Consider the following 17014-nt stretch of genomic DNA (forward strand, 5'->3'; position numbering starts at 1 on the left):
TGGTGTCATAAAAAGATGTGAACAGGAAGGGCACCTGCACCTTCTTGTGTCCATGGTCTTCCTCTGGAGAAGCTCCCTGTGTCCACATAAATCACAAGTCCCGACTAAGTAGTGTAAGAAGAAAAAATAGTTTACATTCATGGTGTAGATTCAGCATTGATTTCAACAGGCAACTGGTAGCACATGCCTGCGGCTACAGGGAAAAGGTAGAGGATGCATCAGAGTGCCCACATTAGTGCCTGTGGCGGGCACTGACATCTCAAATTTGAGTGGATTTGCACAGCCCATGGTCTCGGAAAAGCCACCTGTGAGGGCATCTCCTACTCACACTTCCTGCACACTGCGAGGGGAGAGAGGCTGCTTTGAAAAATTGTCCACTGCTGCTCCCTCCTGTTAGTAAAAACCACCACGACTCTCTTCCATAGTACTAGAGGAATTTAACAAACTCCTTCAAGTGGGGAAGGAGCAGCCTCAGCCCAAGCCAGCCATGTGAATATTTGGTAACATAAATCACCCTATTTCCTTTTATTTTCAGAGTGTATTTTTCATCACTTTGTCCCATATTTGTGGGTTCTTCAGGAGCCGATACATTTTCAGGAGTCAAATACCTGTTTTCAGAAGTACAAAGGCTGAGGACTGAGGCAGCAGTTCAGTGACTGAAAACAAAAACCCTTCACAAAAAAAAATTCAGTTAGGGAGAGGTTAAAAAATCCACCCACACTGGTGCTTAAGAGGTGTGTGAACAACATACTGATACAAAATCTCATCTTCTCATGATTTTCCATTGCCACTGGCAATGATTGTTTTCCTGAGAAATGATGAATATAATCCCTTAACAAGAATGTCTCCTACTGATGCAGCTAACATAATCAGTGATCTCTGGTGCAGATAAACTCCAAATGTGTCAGGGCATGCACAGAAGTCAAAACACTATTGACTTAAGAGTTTTCATACATTACCACAACAATCAGAGGTACTATGGAGCAATGGGTTATTGTGATTCTTATTTTTAGAAATCTCTGTTTTGCCAGGTGAAATGGAAATGACAATGGGAATAAAAACAAAAACCAAAGGTAATGCAAAACAAAATTAAATAAAAGAGAAGGACAATTCAGTCTCAGACATAACATATTTAATAAAAGAGTCAGCTTTTCCCTTAACAGAATTTGGCGAGGGGGTTTGTATTAAAAGTTCCTCCTTCTGTAGAAAGATATTTGCATTTTGTGCCTGTCTAATGAGCATAAGAACACAGTTTCAGCAAAATGGAGCATTCTGAGTCAAAAAACCACACAAACCAACAAAAAAAAAACCCCACATTTTTCACCCACAGTCTTTCTCCTACATCAAAGAAAGTAGAGGGTAGACAAACCAAAGGTATTTTCTAGTCCATCATCTTAGAACAGTGTAAACTAGCCTAAACCACAGCTGACACCCCTTAATGCAAGCAGCACTCTAATTTAAGCAATTGCTGAGGTCAGACCAGAGAAAGCCTAGGAGAAAGTAAAAGCTCTCTTTTTTGCATAAAGTGGAGCTGATACACACACACCAAAAATGCCCCACAGGCCACAGCTGGCAGGGTAAGCTGTGGCTGCCCCATCCCTGGCAGTGCTCAAGGTCAGGTTGGACAGGGCTCTGTGTCCCTGCCCATGGCAGGGGGCTTGAACTAGGTGATCTTTAAGATCCTTTCCTAGCTGAATCACTCTGATTCTGTGAGTGCAGACGGCTCTGCTTCAGCTGCCCACCTCAATGTCTTCCAAATCCTTTCACTTGCTGCTGGCAAGGGATGCAGTGAATGGCAGCTGTTGTACACCAAGACAGTGAGGCAGCAATGTTGGTTTTCCCCAATACACAAGGGATTTCAGGAGCTGCTTCCCAAAGATCTGATCCAATTCAGAACAGTAATCCCAAAAAGAGATGCAAACCACCCAAGTTCCTGATAGAACCGAATCCAAACCTCTGCCAAAGTCCAGCCCTTCTTCCTTAGAAAGTTTTAGCAGTTAAGTGAAATACACCTTTACTCCATTTATTTTTCTTACTGGTGAGGCCTCACTTTGCTCTGTGACACAAACCTTGAAAGAGTAGAGTGAAAGGTTACAGTGTTCACAGTATTTACATCACTACCTCTGCCTTCTGCAGAAATGCTTCCCCAAAACCTGAAAGCATCACACTTCTCCACACAGACAGTTCACTAGTTGATCCTTTGTCCTTTTCTCCCTACAGAAGCCAGAAGGCTAATGGCAAAATAAGCTGTTTTCTATAACAGAAAATACTTTTCCCTATGAAAGAAATGCTCCTACCAGATCACTCAGCTGCTAAGAAAAGCTGCTGTACATCAAAGTAGCTCAAAGCAAAAGCCTCCTACACTTCTTAAATATATACATTTCAATATTTTTAAATGTGCATTTATTTATATATATACAAGTAGTAACACAAAGACAAAAATCTCATACACTTGGATGAATTAAATCTTCAAAAACATTTAAATAAACTAAAACAGCTTTCACTAAAAAATTAATGGATTCTATTGAAAACCTACCCCAGGTAATAACACTTCTTTGGATAGTCATATAAATATCAATGCTTGCATCTTCAGCATTTATACATAAAGAACAATTTTTAAAAATTCTATTCAATAAACCAATTACCTCCTCAAGCTTTCTTCTGTGCATTTCTGATAACACTGTTTTTAGTGCTCCAAAGACACTGTACCTATTTTCAGAAGTTTAAAATATTTTTAAATTAAGGTTTATGCATGTTTAAAATAGTAAGATTTTAGTTATCTGTAATCTCTACTCTTAGAAACACAACACAGCCAGTATTCCAGTATAAGGAGATGTGAAAGACACATATTTTCATGCAACCCACCCAAAGCAGCTGTCACAGCAATCACAAATACAGCTAAGACGGATCTTTCCAGCACTTTAGCTATTTCTAGTAGTGACTTTTACAAAATACAGAACTGTAAGATGGATATCGTAAGGAAAGATGCATTGATGCACTTTGTAAGGAAGTAATATATCAAGAAAAGTACAAAAAATAAGGAAATCTTTCAATGTAGTCAGCAATGTGCATTTTGACAAAGACATTTCAGTGATTCATCCATAGAAGCACATCTGGTAAGCTAAGTATGCAAAAGATCATTACATATGAAATCCTGTAACTTCAGTCTGTCCCAAATGGAGACTTTTACTGCCAAGTCAAGCATCAGTAACTGCCACACAATTCTAGTATTATTATCCCACTGTGTCACAGAAAACTCACCTTCAATAAGAGGCCCCTAGACTTTAAAACGCATACTTGGCACTGCAGTAAGCCTAGAAACTTCCTGGTTAGCCTTCTTTTAGAGTGACTCTTGCCTGCCAGCCACAGGTGGCACTTTATCAGCAGAACCATGCACCACAAGAGGTGTGATGAAGTTGGGAACACTTGTGTTTCAGGAGCTAACTCTCATTTTTTGAGGCCCTTTAGAAGGCACAGCTTTTTCTGAGTACCACAGCATCCCAGTCCTGTGCCACTTGCAGTTCTGCCCAGGGGCCACGCAGGATCAGGGACTGGGCCAACTACAGAAGCTGAAGTGACAAAACCAAGAACAGTTGTCCTTTTTGTGTTTGTCAGATCACCCCAGAGACAAAAAAGTGAAGGTAATTTTTTCATGATAGAGGAAGAGCTGAGAAATATTAAAAAAAAAAAAACCACCATCTACTTTTTCCACGTTTTCTTCTTATTTAAGAGAAACCAGTTACACTGTAATATTTATTATTAAAACAACTTTGAACAAGATTCATTGACATATTTCTAGAATTAGAGTTTTTTCAAAATTTTATATTAAAACTCAAATACTGTTTTATCTTTAAAATATTTATTACAGAAAAAAATGCTGATACACTGCATTGATTAAGCCAACCCACAGTTCACAGAAAAAGAAGAGTTTTAAAAAATTTTCTCCATAAGTAGCCTTCATATCACAGGAAATAAGATCATTGGAATGTTAACTGTGTTCCAGTATTTGTTACAATTACAGCTAAGAAAAAGGAGTTCACATGTAATAGACAGTAACACAGTAAAATGAGTACAAAGTTTAAGGAAATACTTCTGGAAATCTCAGCGAGAGCACCTGCTACCTCTTGACATCATTCCCCCCGTTCCCCTTAAAAGGGGCATTTAAAGTCATAGTGTAGGTAAGTTTAATCAGTCAACGACAAAAGCTAAAAGTGCACCAGCAGAGAAATGGACGGAACCATACAGGTGCTGAATCCAGCTTTTGTCAATTTATAGTCTCCAAAAAATATGTAATTTCTCCTCTTGATTAAAAATAAAACCCCAATTCTCTGAAGTGACAAAAAATTATATATATTACACTGTAAAAACAAACTAATACAGATTAATAATTCCAGTACTAAAACAAATTTAACTCCATGTCTCAAAAGCTGCAATCACAATTATTCTTAATAAGGCAGATTTTACTTCAGTACATTAATTTATAACATTATAAATATTCTTCACTCCATAAAGTTTTTTAAAATCAATACCTAGTGAGAATAGAGTATTGCACCAAAAGCTGAAACTAAGAGGTTCAACTTATAAAGTGCTGAAACCATTCCAAAGTTGTGCCATACTGTGGTTCTTTACTCATCATGGTTCATGTATCTTGAATACATTAAGAGTCCAGTGTGGCCACTTGATTGCAGGCTTTGAAGAAAAGACCATATGAGGTAGAAGAAACTCCTTCAGGTTCTGTGCCACGCTATGGACCATTGAGCTCAGCAAATGGGTCTGTCACAGGAAAGGGCTCCAAAGCTTTCTCCGAGTTTTTCCAGTTGTGGAAATTTTCTCTGTACCATTCAACTAATATGGGAAGAATGTTGATGAGTCAAGCTGACCAGAGACAACAGGGAAATCCAAATACTCCACAAATATACGACTAACAACATGCTGATTGCTCTTTATAGAAGATTTTAGCCCATAATATTACAAAAAATCTAGTTTAAACTTTTTAAGTTCTTTATGCAAGACTTATTCTAGCACTAAAAAGTTATTATCTTTTTTCTTTTACATCCTGTAAATTCACTATTTAGAAAGAAGCCAATTTTATGTAAAATTCAAGAGTTACATTCAGAGTTACATTCCATCTCTTCAGCTTCTCATTAACTAAGCTATATACCCATTTCCCCCTTTTCCTTCTCCCTCCTCCCATCGCTCCTAAAACAATGTAAAAGCCAGTCTTACTTGTTTTTGTTATTCCTTCTTTCCAAGGCACTTTGGGTCTCCAACCCAAGTTGTGCATTTTTTCTGAACTCATTGGATATCTGAGATCATTTGTAGGCCTGATGAAATATAAAATGCACACAGAAAACAATCTGATTATACTGCTTCCTTAATTAGACATGCAGTACCTAACACTGTCTTCCAAGGAATATTAGATATGCTTCAATTTTGAAAATTCCCATCAACATAAACAGGTTGCTTTGCCTTCAAAAAATATGTGGCAGCTGAGTGCAGATACAACAACACAATTCAGTTTGTACAGTCAGCTACTTGAAATTGACTAGAATAAATATTAATTAGCATTTTACTGGCACAAAAACGAACACAAAAATCACTGCCAACGCATTTGTGCAAATCAGTGCATTTGCAAGACAGAGCCAGCGTTTTCTAATATTAGCATTTATGGTTTTTATCCTGAAAACCCAGAAATTTACATGTACTTCAGATTTAAAACACACAGGCTTCCAAAGGGGCATCATTACAGTGGCTCATTAGCTACATGAACTTAGTAATGCTGAATATTCAGAATCCCAAGCTGCAAGATTCAACATAGAAAGATATATCTGATATTTAAGCATGGCAGAAATTTTCACTTCCACAGTCTGGCAGCCCAGTCTAGCATCCTGCACCACTGGCATATTGAATAGTCAAGGTACATGTGCAGGCACAAACCAAGCACTTATCACTGTTACTGTAACATGCTAATCTGAAGCAGAAGCAGAATTCATTTTTCCATAGCAAGTTACCCCCATGACCTTTAAGTCACTCATTATAGAATTATATAGTAATACATTAGGTATATTAACAATTTGATAATACTTCAACACTCCTGAAACACGTATTCCTATGTGGTTAGTTTTCCCAAGCCCATTTATGTTTAAACATTAGCAGACAGGGCTCAATACACATGAAGAAACATCTCCAAGTGAAATACACTGAGAACTCCTAAACACTCACATCATGTGAGCCAAAGGCAATTTGTTCAAAGTCCTGTAATACATTGAGATAGGATTCTGAAGAACATTTCCTTTTAAAAACAAAAGCTAGCACATTTTTAAAGACACTTCAGTTGCCATGATAACAATCTAAATGTGATCAGAAAGTGAGAATTTTAAAGGCCATAATACTTAACTGCTATCAGTAGACACATAATTTCTAATCACTCTGGAGAGAGTGATATCTAAAGTAAGCAGAGATTCATTGTTGCTGCAGAAAAGAAACGGATATAAAACAGCAGAGCCAAACCAAGCCTGAAATTAAGGATGGAAACACACAGCAAAAGCATATTTACAAAAGCTACCATTTTTCCACTGCCCTAACTTTGGTACCTTAGAGCTTTACATCTACTTTTGAGATAGCAGCTTCAGCTTAAGATAGAAATCTAAAGTTAACGACACTCCACAGGCACATATTTCTGCCTGTGGAGACTGAGTCTTACTACAAAGTACATCTAAGTCTGAATTAGTCACATTAATGTCAAAATACTACAGCTAGCCAACAGATGATGGGATTCATCTCACTCGGTGATGCTGAATAAAAAGTACACTGAATAAACTGTCCAAGCTACCGTGAAGGAAAGATTCAGTTGCTTTGTAAAACTTTTCCTCTTCCCAGAGCAGACTTCAGTAATGACAAGTATGAGAATGTCTGAAGACAGATTAGCATTACATGCTCCCCCTTCAAGACATTCATTCTGACCTACAGATCCAAATAACAAATGAAAGTCCTGTTTTCTATACAGAACCCTGATCATAGATATCAAATCCACTAGCAAAAATAGCCCAAAATTAAGAAAGCAAAACAGCTCTTACTCCCTCAAAAGTGTTCCCTCCTTTAGAGCAGAAACACTTCCACAAAAAACTATTTGGTTAAGAGTCTCAGAAAACCTGCAGGACAAAACTATCCTGCATGTGCAGCCCATCCTGCATGTCCTCCACATTTCTCACCTGTCTTTGACATAATCCATCCAGTGTTCCATTTCAGACTCTGAACTGGTCTTCTTTATCTGTCAAGAAGAAAAACAAGTATCGCTCCTGTACATCTTGGGCTATCTAAACATATATTTAAAAACCAGTTTTTTTCTTAACAAACTTAAATCTTATTTAAAACCCCCACCAAATAAAAAAATATAAACCACAAACAGAAATGGTCTTTTGTATACTGAGTCTTCAAACCACTGAAATTACCAAAATTATCTTGAACATCTCCAACCTATCTCCTTCATCCAGAGCACTGCCAGAACATCCATAACCAAACTGTTAGATTTTAATGGTGCCACATTCTAAGACCAAAATTAAAGCAGTCAGCATGGAAAAAAATGGTAATTAATCATGATGCCAGTCAGGATATGTCCCAGTCAGGATAACTGACACAGCAGCCCAGCACAGGATAGCCCACACTGCAAACTTACACAGTCCAGCTGCCACAGAAAGGGTAGCACATTATTCTGCTGCAAGGATCTTCCAACAGCCACCATAAGTCTAAGCTCTTTCAGAGCTACAGAAGGTCTGTGTAATTATTTATATGTGCAATGAAAACCAGTAACAAAAAGCATCAGAACTCTTTACTCACTAAATGGATTAGCTCCTTAGCAAGCTGGGCAATGGACATCTCAAAGTTAGTTCCAATGTTATAAATTTCACCTGGTTTCCCCTCCTTCAGGACAGTAAGGAATGCTTCTACCACATCAGTTGCATAAAGGAAATTCCTTCTCTGAAGTCCAGAACCATGAATACAGCTTAAGACAAGAAAAAGACAAAAAAAGTTTTTTAGTTCTCAAATAGACACATTCAATTTACTGGACTGTGTTTTTAGCAGTTTTGCTGTTAGATGGGTGCCTGAAGGTACCTTAAGTAGCTGACATGCAAACAATCCTTTACTTTACAGAAATCCTGCTACTAAAATAAGTGATTCAGAACTTTGTTATGTAATTATCATTTTACAAACTAGCACATATTTATAACTGCAATTACAGTTTTATAGCAGAAATACTACCAAAAAATGTGAGTTACCTACCATTTTCTATTCTGTTGCAACAAAGATATAAACTTTGGAATAACCTAAGGAATTGAACAACAAACAAAAAAAATTACTCCACTATTTTAGAAGCTGTAATTCTACAAAGAATAAGGAACTTCAACAGTTATGAAGCATTAGGAATTTCAATAAGATCCTTTAAATACTTCCAAGTTTTAATAAATATAATGAAAGAATGTATCAAGCCTAGAAACTGCAAGGATTTTGGTTTGTAAGAGTACATGCCTTTACTGTATTGTAAGCCTTATCTTTCTGGCTGTTACAAATGTAACAGTTTGTCAAAACTAAAAGAAGTTTCCATTACTTTTGCACATGGCAGTGAATCACAAACTAGAAATAATATTACCAACAGTTCAGAACAAGGTTTAAACATCCAACAAACTGCAGTAATTCTAGAAACAGAGTTGTAAAAGTTAAATTTGGAAGAGAATCAACAGAGAATTTTAAGACAACACAGATAAACACAGATCAAGTGACAGTGTGCTCGCTGCACAAAGATTTACATTATGTTCATCTAAAAGCTTAGATCCATTCATAATGCCCCAGATACTTCAGAACAGTTACCCCCACTACTAAAGTCCTTAAACTGAAGCCATTAGAAAACTACTCAAATTACTTAAATTTAACTTCCTGCTCTAAAGACAGGAGCAGAATACTAGATAAAACTAAAGGTTCATGTAGCCTAGTGCTGCGTTTTTAGCAGTAACTACAATTTGGTATGCAAAGAATATATGTAAGTCAAAAGCTAGCAAATACATCCCCTAATATACCCCCAACAATCATGCAACCTGTAGCAAGACACAGATCAGTGAAAAATGTACTCTAAAAGCCATTGCTTATCCACATGCAATAATGCAGGTGAAAATTAATGTATTTGCAGAAAAAAAACCCACAAAAGGTAAAAAGCAATTTAAATTAAAAACACCTCCACAGAACTGAAAAGCATAGCTACATTTTCCACCAGTTCCAAACTCCAAAGAGTACATGTGATGATTACTTTGTGATGTCGAAATTTCATTTCAACAGTGTATTTCCATTCACTAACCAAGCAGATTCGGGTATTGACTTAAAAAGGCAACTCCTTCTCACAAATAACTGCTTTAAATAGTTACCCTGCAAGGTCTGTATGAACACAGGCAAAGACAAGCCACTTCACACTACTTCTCACTTTATATATGAATGCTATAGCTCCATCTTACTTATTTTCTGTGCTGGTTGGAACATCCCTTTCTATACCAGACATTGTATTCTCAGTTTACTTTTTGAAATGTTTCCCTTAGTTATTGAACACTCACAATTACAAAACACGATGTGAGTTAATGTAATTTGTAGGGGAACTCTGTCAAAATATCCTTTGAAAAATAGAAAAATTACAAAACAAAGTTGCTGTCATAAAATTCATTTAAACTACAAGTCTCTAATTGAAGTTAGACCAAAAAATAGGTGTTCAGGGTAAGACACATTAGTGCACGCTCAAAATATATAACCACATTAATTGCAAGAGTGCTTTTTCCAAAGCACTCTTTCACACAGTTTTTGATCCCATGCACATGAGAAAAAAGTAACATCACTGCAACCCTGAATTCTGGTACACTGAAGCTCAGAGTAAAGCACAGCTTAACTTACTTTTTCTGGATACTGATGTGGTCCATAAACATTACTGCTCCGTGTGATGACAACTGGGAACTGAAGAGCATTACATATACATGTGATTACATAAGAAAGCATATACCAGTAAAAATCTGTACCTTACTGCTGATCAATAAACCAACATATGCACAGGGCTTACACAAAAATCTGTAAGCCCTTACAAACATTACTGAATTAAGCTCTCTGTATTTCTGTTGAAGATGCAAAGGCCTCCAGCCTTCTCAGCCTGTCAGGAGCACCACCAGTGACAAATGCTTGAAATCTCCCTAGCTCTGGAACCACTGCAGGACATTGCATGTGTGTATCTGATTGACTGAAGACTGGCTTACTCCTACTTATTCCAATATGTTTCACAGGTCATTAACATCCTGTTCTTGTTCACTTTATAGCAAAAACATCATATATCAGACGTCTAAAGTATCCAAAATACTAAATGTGTTTGCTCAAACAAATCTGACTAGCAGGGCTTTTTCTTGGTTTTTTTTTTGGTCTTTTTTTTTGCTTTAACCACAAGCCTAGTCTTGATGCAATTTGAATGACGCATGTTCTACTTCTGTGTAATACTTCTGTATTCCTGCAAGCTTAGCACTGATTTTTAAATTCCTAATGTTCTCTTTGACCATTTTATCAAAGCACATTTTTAGATATTACAGTTCAGATTTAAAATATAAAACTTAAAAACATTTGATCTGTCCCCACTGTCTTGCAGTGTATCTCCATAACTTACTGATGGAGATTCTTTAACACATCTGAACTACAAGACTAACAATAAGGAAAGAGGTGGCACTGTGAGGACTAGCACTGATTTTTCTTTTATACTCTTACATACAAAATACAGACACTTAATTACAGGCTTCAGAGTTTTTGAAGCTTCCATGGACTTACTTGGTACCTTTCCCAGTAAGACTGAACAAAACACTCTGCAGCTGCTTTAGAGGAGGCATAGGGATTTGTTGGACGTTTTGGTGAAGATTCATCAAATTCCTAAAATGAAAAGAAAAATTTGCATTGCTCAATTTCTTCTGCCCAGATAAGCCTTAAAGTTACAAAAGAAATAAAAAACCAAGCACAGTGTAACAAAGTCTCCTTACAACAGAAGACCATAACAAAAGACAGCCTATCTACTGAACGTAGGAGGCAGACAGATTACCAGCAGTAATATTTTTATACTTGTAACAGCTACCTCACAGCAGCAGGCCCTAAGATTTTTATCTTATTAAATAATCACTGTTGCTACAGAGGCTTAATATTTTTCAGGTTCATATTGCCTCAGAGAGCAATTAGGCCACCGTTAGCAAATTCACCTTTCAGCCCTAAATAAAAGGGGTCTTTTCTTAAATTTTTGTGTAACTTTATTTCTGTAAAAAATGTAGAATTGCAGCCCAAAAGCTTCCAAAGCAAGGCTTCAACAATTCTGACCAGTTCCAGAACAGGTATCTTCCAGACTATCCTGACACTTTAATCTACTTCTCACTTGAAATGAAAAAAATAAACCAAAAGAAGGAGGGATACTACCCAAGGTGTGATTGGTTACAATCACCTTAACGTGATTAAAACACTCACTGCTCTTGCCCGACCTTTGCCTCTGAAATTAAATGGCCTTCCCCCCCTCAAAAAAAGCTCTAGGAGAACTTCTAGTGTGATTCACAAAGAGAAGAAAAAAGAGATTAAAGTTCTCTTTTCAAGGCCCGGAGACAGAAAAATTTCACTTGAAGGCATCAGCCAAGCCACAGGTCTACACACAAGAAAACATCATCTTTGGGTATCATAAAAGCCTACAGATGGAAGCTGTGTTGAAGAAACTGATAAAGACACTGTGATAATAAGAAAGTGCATAGAACTCTTCTGAAGTACATTAATATTTCCAGAGACTATGGCAAAAGGCTCCTTGACTTTATTTATGCCTTTAAAAAGACTAAACATGCATAATTTGCCTTTTTACTGAGCTAAATTACATTTCCTGAATTAAGGTCAGGTATAAATTCTCAAAACTCAAAGATACGCACATAACAACAAGAAACATCTGAATATTTATTACAGTAATACAGGAATTGTTTTCTATTTGAACTGTCACTGCCTACAGTTCTGTTAATATTTTAGCTAGAATATAAAGCAGTTCCCGCCTGTTAAGCTGTGCACATTACTAAGTCTCATGAATGCTCCAGAACAAAACCTCTACAGTACACTCCTCTGATACTTTCTCTGAGTAGTGACACCATTAATGAGCCAAATCTCACAATAAACATTCAATATAAAACAAGCTATGAAAAAAAAGGACAATTTTGATACTCAGCTTTCTAGAAGCTACCAGTGCTTACTTAAAGTCAAACATTTACAGAGGCCAAGGAAAGTTAGACTCAACTTTGCCTTCACTATTAAAAGCAGGTAAACTAGAAAAATCCTCATGCATTTTCAAACTCACCTCATCAGTGCTGCCTCCATATACTTCATCTGTACTAACATAGACAAATTTCTCCACATTGGCTTCATGTGCAGCAGCAACCAGCACATTGGTGCCATAAACATTCACGTAGGTGAATTCCAGGGCATGCCAAAATGAAAGATCTACATTAAAAAATACAGACAATTCTGATTAAATTTACAAGACAAGAGCTATAAACTAAATTTAGCAAGACAGGGCTATAGGTTCCACTTGAAGGCTGCAATATAGGCCCGTCAGAAAGCAAGGTCCTTATTAGATGAAGGCACCTTCTACACTTACTTGAAGACAAAAATCCTTGTTCTCAACAAGAGGCTGGAATCATGAACAAAAGCTTGTTGGTTATGGATTTTTTAAATCTAAAATAGCATTGGCTAAGTACAATAAGAAAAGTGTCATTCAAAGACAGTTGCAAGATGCAGTAATATGGACCCATGACCTAATAACTCACCGGCAGCTGTTTTGATTCTTACAGCTGGTCCCCTGACCTAATGACTTGGTGCTTATCAAATCTGACAATTTCAAGAAATATTTTCCTGGAGAATTCTTTGCATATTTCTTCTCATGGTGGATGGACTATGGTGGGGATTGTTCTTACTAACAGTGGTACTGAAAAGCAACCATCTGAAATAGGTACTTTATAATTAATTCTCTTTTTTTAGCACAGAGACAAGATTCCAATGAGATTTATGCCTAATCCTTCAGCTTTCACACTGTTTCTTCATTTGACGTTAGAGCCAATTAAGTAAAAATTTCAGACTATGTACAATGCCCCTATCCACCGCCTTTATGACTCCCTCAGTACACTGTCAGCTACACGTCAGTCTAGATAGAATTTAAAAATGTAATGCAGACAAAGAGGTACGTTACCATTTATGTGCAATGAAAACAAGACAACAGCTAGATGAAGAACTTTTTAAATCAAGGCTGTGAATCCCTCTGAGTTAAAAAGGCTACCAGACAATCAGTCATGTGATTTGTAGAGACAAACTGGATCCTTGATTTATATAAAGGGAAAAGACAAAAGGTATGCTGGCATATATTTCAAGCAGGTATAGCCATGGAAAACAATACCAAAACATGCAGCAATGCTCACCTACATGTGTTTGGGCTGCAAAATGAAGCACTATATCTATTTTCTCAGTTTCAAAGAGCTGCTTTATAAAATCAGGTTCACAAATATCCCCCTAAAAAGGAAAGGGAAAAAAAAAAGGCAAATTATTTTTGATAGAAAATAGTCAGCTTCCCTTTATACCAAGTGTCACATAAGAAACCATTCCAAAGAGAAAACAGGATACAAACAGCATCATCAACTGAGTTCTGGGCCACTTATCAATGCCATGTCTAAAATAAGACCATACATTAAATTTCACCCATTTTTTAAAAAACCCTAAATGAAACTTATTTCAGAATTTATGTTACTATTAACATCAGAAATAGCAATGTGTCAAAAATACACACAACAAAAGTTGGAGCGTGGAGCTCCAACACTGAGGCTGAAATTCCAAGTTTTCAGAGCAAATAAGAGTTTCCAGACTGGCAAGCTGGCAGGGACATCTAGTGGTACGGCAAAAGGAGAAGCAGATTCCCACTAAAGGGGATTAGATTGTGTCCTGCAAGGGCTTTGCTGTTTATTTGGGTGATTTATTTTTTAATTGACATATTTTTTAAGAGACATTATTTTGAACTAAATGGCTAGTTACTGATTTTTTTTTAACTGAAATTCAAGCTTAGTACATGTATGCTGAACAGCAACAGAAATTGTGATTAAAACATATCTTTCATACAGCCCCTGAGGCAAATTTTCTAAATTTACTGTTCTACTTTCCAAAACAGACTTCCTTTCTACAGCACCCCTAGAGAATACATCCTTCCTTCTGTCTCCTAAGGTCAGGACCAATGTTACAGTTCTAATTATATGGGTTGCACGTTAGAAATTATCTTTTCCAGCACATTTTCTCCTGTCAGTGTAAACAGCTTGGTTGAATACCAGCTGGATGTTAAGCTGTGATCAACTGTCCCTAAAAACAAAAAACAGAAACAAACAACCCAAACCACAAAAAAAACCCCAAAACATTGTGAAAGGTTGGAATTATTTATACTGATGTAAGTTTTGTGACAAGAGACTCTTACCCTTGCTCAAAAGCAGTATAGCCACATCATTCCTAGTTACTGCCCCCCTGCTTCACACAGGGATCTGCTGTTTAAAGGACATCTTGTAGAACTCCAAGCTTTCACCAGCAATTAAATGTTAATTTCTCCTCAGATAACAAGGCTTTTATACTGCATTCATACATTTCATATTGCATACTGGAAACAACTAAAGACCTTAGGAAAATAACCAAAAAGCCACTTTGGTCATGCTGACACCGCACACACGTGCATGTCTACATACAGGCTGTCCCCTTCCTCTCACGCAACTTTTATCCCAAAAGCTCAGATATAATCGCATACTGAAATAAAGAGGTGGTACACAAAAACAAACAGCCATGGGGATCACTTCAGCTTCCAGCCTCACTTGAATCTAAGAGAAAAGGCAAGTTTACATCTATTACCTCTGAGAAAGGTGCTGTTTCAGCAAACTGAACTACCAGCATTTCTCAGATGCCCTGCAACCTTGGGCAGAACCCAAGCCAGAGAGATGAGCATCAGCACTGCCTTTTGTAGACAAGAGGAACCGCAGCATACAAGCCAAGCAAGCCCAAATATTGATCTGAACAATAAAACAAAATCCATCTCCTGTCTGAAGACAAAACTGTGGAAGCAGCACACCAAAAATCTGTAAAAAGTCACATTTTGTGGAAGGGAAGGTTCTATCACCTGGATAAACTTGTAGTTTTCCTTCCCAGAGACAGTTTCAAGATTCTTCAAGCTTGCACAGTAGTCGAGCTAAAGAAAAATATCACACAACATCAGTACGTGGGCTTCATGGAAGCAAAAAGGCTACTCAAACCCAACCTAACCACTGGAAAGTCTAAGAATAAAGTAAAAACTTTTTAAAAAATCTACTTCACAAGCAGATGTGAAGCTTTAAAAGCATAAATCTCCAAAAGACACCCTAACTGCAAAAATTCTTAAACAGATGTTTAGAGATTGAAAAGTTTTGTTCTTTTTCTGAACACTAGTTGACTTTGTTTTTTTGCACAGGAACAAATGGAAAATCAAACAAAAATTAGTAACTAGCAATAAGCCATATAAATTTCAACATATTATAAACTGCATTATAAATTACTTAAAACAGTTGTCCATATCAGAAAGAAAACAAGGTATTACCTTGTCCAGATTTATAATCAGGTAGTTTGGATAGTTTTTCACAAGAGAGACGACTACATGTGAAGCACTGCAGGATAGAAGAAAAACATATTTTACAATTATATGTTTGGCTTTAAGGGAATGAAGAGATGACAAACTCCAAATAAATTCAGCATTTTCAAAAGTCTTTGGGGGAAGAAAGGGATATATTCAAGACAGATGGAAGAAAAATTCAAAGGTATTTTAACACATCAACATTATTCTAATATATATTCTATACATTATCATAGTATTTTCTATATGTAAGTGCATATGGTTAAGAAGCTAAAAATCAAAACAAAAGTTCATCCTATAGTGAAAGAAATCAGCCCTGCCCACAGTCACATAAAAAAAACCAAAAAAACTGTAATAGGCTATATTCAATTGCCTTTGTGAAATACTTTTGCACTCTAAAGCTTACATATTAGGTATCAGGGAGAGCCAAACAGCCAACACTCCTAACTCACGACAGTGACTGCCATCACTCACATCTCTGACGCTGCTGCTAGGTGTAAGTGACAACCAGGTGGCACTGGCCCTTTGGCACGGTCTTGTGCACATGAAACTGCTGCTAGGTGTGACAACCAGTCAACCAGGTGGCACTGCCCCTTTGGCACGGTCTTGTGCACATGAAGCTCATTCTGAGAGTTCAGGTTAGTTCAGCGTTATTCATACACAGAAATTTTACCCTCTCACAGCTTCCACACACAGAGGGGCTCAAGCTTAATTTGGGACAGACACTTCTCTGACTCAAACTGAGCCCATAGCACTGGGGGTTGATAAAGGAAATAGCAGCTGGCTCGAAGCCCTGCCACCTTCAACCCAAAGAACCCATCAGGCTGGAAAACACCCGAGATCATCGAGTCCAACTTAGGACCAAACAGAAGGGTTAACCCCTTGTTAACCAGACCATGGCATTAAGCCCCATGTCCAGTGGTTTCCTGAACACCTGCAGGGACAGTGACTCCTGACCTCCCTGGGCAGCCCATTCCAATATCTAATAATCTTTTCTACGAATAAATTCTTTCTAGCGTCCACCCTAAACCTCCGCAGGCGCAGTTTAGACTGTGCCCTCTCGTCCTGTCATTCGCTGCCTGGGAGATGAGGCTGAACCCCAGCTGGCTACACCCCTCTTTCAGGGAGCTGAAGAGAGCGATAAGGTTGTTTCGCCTGAGGCTCCAGGCAAAACAAGCCCAGCTCCCTCAGCCGCTCCTCATAAGGTTTGTGCTCCAGGCCCTTCACCGGCAGCTCCGCTGGCTTCCTCTGGGCAGCCCCGTCCCGGCTGAGGCCGAGCAGAGACTGCCAGCGCCGGGCGGTCCCTCCTTCCCCTCC

At 37.7% G+C, this 17014-nt stretch overlaps 1 protein-coding gene across 1 annotated transcript in view; it reads right to left on the minus strand.

The window, feature by feature from the left end:
- Nucleotides 1-3840: 3840 nt before the first annotated feature.
- Nucleotides 3841-17014, minus strand: part of TGDS (TDP-glucose 4,6-dehydratase) — a 14467-nt gene continuing 1293 nt past the window's right edge. The window contains exons 2-13 of the mRNA XM_031059555.1: nt 16853-17010; nt 15665-15829; nt 15212-15280; nt 13488-13578; nt 12374-12516; nt 10837-10935; nt 9928-9987; nt 8281-8324; nt 7837-8002; nt 7212-7270; nt 5227-5324; nt 3841-4845 (exon numbers count right to left, since the gene is read on the minus strand). Coding sequence (XP_030915415.1) covers nt 4745-4845; nt 5227-5324; nt 7212-7270; nt 7837-8002; nt 8281-8324; nt 9928-9987; nt 10837-10935; nt 12374-12516; nt 13488-13578; nt 15212-15280; nt 15665-15829; nt 16853-17010 — 1253 coding nt within the window. The 3' untranslated portion in view covers nt 3841-4744. The remainder of the gene's footprint in view (nt 4846-5226; nt 5325-7211; nt 7271-7836; nt 8003-8280; nt 8325-9927; nt 9988-10836; nt 10936-12373; nt 12517-13487; nt 13579-15211; nt 15281-15664; nt 15830-16852; nt 17011-17014) is intronic.

This window comes from Geospiza fortis, unplaced genomic scaffold (assembly GCF_000277835.1).
Source record: "Geospiza fortis unplaced genomic scaffold, GeoFor_1.0 scaffold84, whole genome shotgun sequence".
NCBI lineage: Eukaryota > Metazoa > Chordata > Aves > Passeriformes > Thraupidae > Geospiza > Geospiza fortis.